The sequence below is a fragment of the Sprattus sprattus genome (assembly GCF_963457725.1).
Source record: "Sprattus sprattus genome assembly, chromosome: 5".
Lineage (NCBI taxonomy): Eukaryota > Metazoa > Chordata > Actinopteri > Clupeiformes > Clupeidae > Sprattus > Sprattus sprattus.
Window position 1 is genome coordinate 20797682 of NC_137924.1, and position 4541 is coordinate 20802222.

The 4541-nt window shown below is 41.9% G+C and overlaps 1 protein-coding gene across 1 annotated transcript; it reads right to left on the bottom strand.

Moving 5' to 3' along the window:
• Positions 1-1931: 1931 nt before the first annotated feature.
• LOC308366069 (putative nuclease HARBI1) lies at positions 1932-2987 on the bottom strand (the record flags this gene model as incomplete). The annotated part of the gene is made up of 1 exon (XM_080839704.1): positions 1932-2987. The coding sequence occupies one exon, from the start codon at positions 2985-2987 to the stop codon at positions 1932-1934; it is 1056 nt and encodes a 351-aa protein (XP_080695830.1).
• Between the last annotated feature and the right edge of the window lie 1554 nt (positions 2988-4541).

Sequence of the window (4541 nt, forward strand, 5' to 3'; positions counted from 1 at the left end):
AATAAATACATTTGAATAATTTAGTAAAGAGAATAGTGTTTTTTTTCCCTTTTTTGGCGAGGGGGGCGTCGGGGGGGTCGTCGCAACTCGCGATTAGTTTGTCACCTTTTTCAACCCTCCTGAGTTTGCAGGTATGATTTCAAAGCAAATCTGATCCTGAAGATTCAGATTCAGATTTGGGAATCCAATCCTGCCTTTGATCTGGATTAAACACTGCTGTTGAGTATTTCAAAATTTAAGTGGGAAATCTGGATCAGTTTGATCCTTAAAATCAGGATCACCCTGATCCCACCTCAGAGGTGGATTTGAGGGAGATTACATGTAAAGGTTTGAACAGTTTAGGTGTAACTGCTCCAAAAGTTATTTGTTTGATACAGTAATTCACTGATGTTTGATCAATGTTTATTTTCGTTGCACTTTCCTTTCTTTTTCAGAAAACACAGCGAAAGTTTGAATATGAATGCCTTATTTAAGTAACAGTTTTTTGTTAAGTTATACCTACTGATAAAAGAATCCACTGAAAATCAGTCAAATTTATTTATTAACATGCATTCAGCACACACACTTAATTTTCATAGCCAAAACTCAAAAGGTTAAATGCCAATTGGAGCAGGTCTGTGTTAATGTCTTCTCTTCCCACAGACATCTTAAAAGAACAACTAATATTAAGGTTTTAGGGATGTCCCTTTTGTTGACAACTGTTTCATAAAAAGATATGTACAACACATTTAAAATCAAATAAAATCTGGTCTGTGGACCGCGACATACAGACGCTAGCCTATTTACTACTTGTTAGCTCCTTAACACAGGAGTCAATGGAGCAGCGTTAGCTTAATTAGAGATCGCCGAGCTCTTCTTTCAACTTTGTGATGATTTACGTAATTGGTTAACTCAATATAATGATTGCCCTTCATCTAGTCTAAGGACGCATCAATACTGACCAGATTATACTTTAATTTAGAGACAATAGTTGTGTTAGTTTCTCCTGTTTCTGCTCAAATCTTCGCTCCATTTCCTGTTTCCTGTCTGTGATCCAGGGGGCGGGACGGATTTGGACATCCCAATCTGCTGGGGCCGGTATTTCAAAACTTGTAATTCAGATCAGAATGATCCGGATAACCAAATCCCCCTCTCCTCAGCCACGGATCAACCTGATCTATCCCGGTATTTCAAAACTTTGCTGGATTGGATCAGCGTGATCCTGATACCGGCAGATTTGGATGTCCAAATCCGTCCCGCCCCCTGGATCACAGACAGGAAACAGGAAATGGAGTGAAGTTTTTACTAGAAAAAGGAGAAGCTAACACAACTTTTGCCACTCAATTAAAGTATAATCTTGGTCAGTGTTGATGCGTCCTTAGACTAGATGAAAGGCGATCATTATATTGAGTGAACCGATTATGTAAATCAGCACAAAGTTGAGAGAAGAGCTCGGCGATCTCTAATTAAGCAGAGTGCGCGCTAATGCGAGCTAACGCTGCTCCATTGACTTCTGTGTTAAGGAGCTAAACAGTTGGTAAATAGGCTAGCGTCTGTATGTCGCGGTCCACAGTCCATTTGAATGCATTCACTCGCAAGGCATTGTGTGTAGATTTCAAAAATGTGTTGTACGAATCTTTTTAGGAAACAGTTGTTAACAAAGGGGACAGCCCTAAAACCTTAATATTAGATTTTCTTTACAGATGACTGTGGGAAGAGACTTGCACAGACTTGCTCCAAATGGCATTACTTTTTGAGCTTTGGCTATGAAAATTAAGTGTGTGTGCTGAATGCATGTGAATAAAAACATTTGACAGAGTTTCAGTGGAGGCCTTTATCAGTGGGTAACTTAACAAAAAAAAACTGTTACTTAAATAAGGCATTCATATTCAAACTTTAACATACAAATCGAAGTTTTGTTAAACAAAAGCACCAGACCTTATCAATGAGGATTAAGAGAAATACAAATTAACCATGGCATTTCGAACTGCTCTTCCTGCTGGTTCATCTGCTTGATGTGGTGGTGGTGGTGGTGGTCGTGGCTGCAGCTGTGGTACTTCTGCCTCAAGTGGTGGTCTGTCCAGGATGTCTTCATTCAGAGGAACTCTTCTCATTTGGGCAATGTTATGGAGAACAATGCAGGCAGATATTATATTGCAGGCCTGCTTCGGCTCCACACGAAGATAGTTCAGGCAGGCAAATCTGCGTTTTAAAACACCATTGATCCGCTCAATTGTTCCCCTTGTTGCGCTGTGTGCATTGTTATACCTCTGCTGTGGGTCACATGTGACAGTAGCAAAGGGGGTCATAAGCCACCGTAGAAGTGGGTAGCCACTGTCACCCAGGAGGATACCATCCGGCGCAGTTTGTTGCAGTCTTCTGTAGAGATGACTTTCTCTTAGAATCCGTGCATCATGTACAGAACCAGGCCATCTCACAACACAGTTGGTTATTTTAAGGTCAGCATTCCCTATGAGCTGCACGTTGATACTATGCCGTCCCTTCCTGTTGACAAATTCCCATTCTCTTTCATGGGGTGCCTGAATGTGTATGTGGGTGCAGTCAATGGCACCAATAGTGTTAGGCATCCTGGCAATTGAGAAGAATTTTCTCTTGGTTTGAGTGATTTCTTCCTCGGTATCTGGAAATTTCACATACTGGTGAATTAGACCAGCCAGGGCTGCTGCCACTGAATGCATGACGTGTCCCACTGTAGACTTTGTCACAGCCAGGCCATCTGCAATGACTTCATAGAAGGATCCACAGGCAAAGAAACGTAGGGCAATAAGCACCTGCTCCTCCACACTTAAGGCATGACTCCTTCTTGTAGGACGTTGAAGATGTGGGCGAAGAATTTCACATATATACAAAATATCTTCTCTTCGAAATCTAAATCGTGCATAAAGCTCATCATTTGAGTACTGCTCAATGAAATTACCTCGTTGGACATACTGACGAGGCTTGTATCGTCTCTGACGGTGCCGCAGGACATGTACTATGGATGTCATGTTGCAGAAGCAAAGGTCATTGACCTAACGAGCCCAGTTTTAAAGTCTGTGACCTGTTCTTTCTCACCTGCTTTCAATTTAGCTTTATGGTATTTAAGGCCTTCCTTAATGATAGGGCTTTCTCAGACAACATGGAGAAGAAAGGAAGCAATTTCACAACAGCAGAAACAACGGCCCTTTTGGAGGGTGTTCGCGACAATTACCAGGCCCTTTTTGGAGGGTTTAGTGGTCCTGGACAAAGTTCTCTGTCCTCAAAAGTAAAAAATAAAATATGGGCCGACATAACAAGGCTAATTAATGCCACTGGTAGTGGCCAACGGCGGAGTATTGAGCAGGTTCGGCTACGATGGAAAAACTTAAAGCAAAAGGCTACGAAGGACCATTCTGAGGCGAAAAACCCCCAAACAGGGAACAAATCCATCAAGCGTGGGGAGTTCACTGATACGGTTTTGGACATCTTAGGAGGTGAGAGCTCCCAAGCCTTGTTTGGAATACTGCCAGCTGGTACAGGGGAGTCAATCGACCCCACGGAGCCTCTGGACCTGTCTGCTGAATTGGTCACCCTCACCCCTGTGGAGCTGGCATTTGATTTTGAAGAGCCCAGCACAAGCCAGAGCCCTGTCCTGGAGGAGATGTGGAATCCACCGGCACCACCACCACCACCATGTAAGCGAAAAAGGCAAGCTGAGAAGGGGGATGGCTACAACGAACTACTGAAGGTGGAAACGGAACGGGCTCAGCAACAAATTATTTTAACAAATGAACAAATCAAACTAACACTTCTAAAACAAGAAGAAGTGAAATTAAGAATTCAGTTGCTGGAAAAGCAGTTAAAAGAATGAAATGTATACAGCATAGTTTAACACTGTTTGTTTAATAAATCACATTGTTTTTCCTTCATAATTCCTTGTTAATTGGAGTTTGTAATGTCACTTACATGCAGTAGTGTAATGTTTATTCTGTGTTGCACTTCTGACGCCGATTTGTTAAAGCATTGCAGTGAACAGCGTGCATGTTTGCAGAAAAAAAAAGGAACGTGAAAAGGAAATAAACATTGATCAAACAGCAGTGAAGCTTAGTTGTATTAAACAAAGAACTTTGGGAGCAGTTACACTTCAACTGTTCAAATCTTAACATGTAATCTCCCTCAAATCCACCTCTGAGGTGGGATCAGGGTGATCCTGATTTTTAGGATCAAACTGATCCAGATTTCCCACTTAAGTTTTGAAATACTCAACAGCAGCTTTTAATCCGGATCAAAGGCAGGATTGGATTGCCAAATCTGAATCTGAATCTTCAGGATCAGATTTGCTTTGAAATACCCGTTTTTAGGATCTGATCAGGATTTAATCCAATCCAGGAGGATTAATCCTGTTGGATCATTTTGAAATACCGGCCCCTGGTATTAGGATCACTCTGATCCAATCTGGCAAAGTTTTGAAATACCGGGATAGATCAGGTTGATCCGTGGATGAGAACAGGGGGATTTGGTTATCCGGATCATTCTGATCTGGATTACACGTTTTGATATACCGGCCCCTGATACTTAGCGAC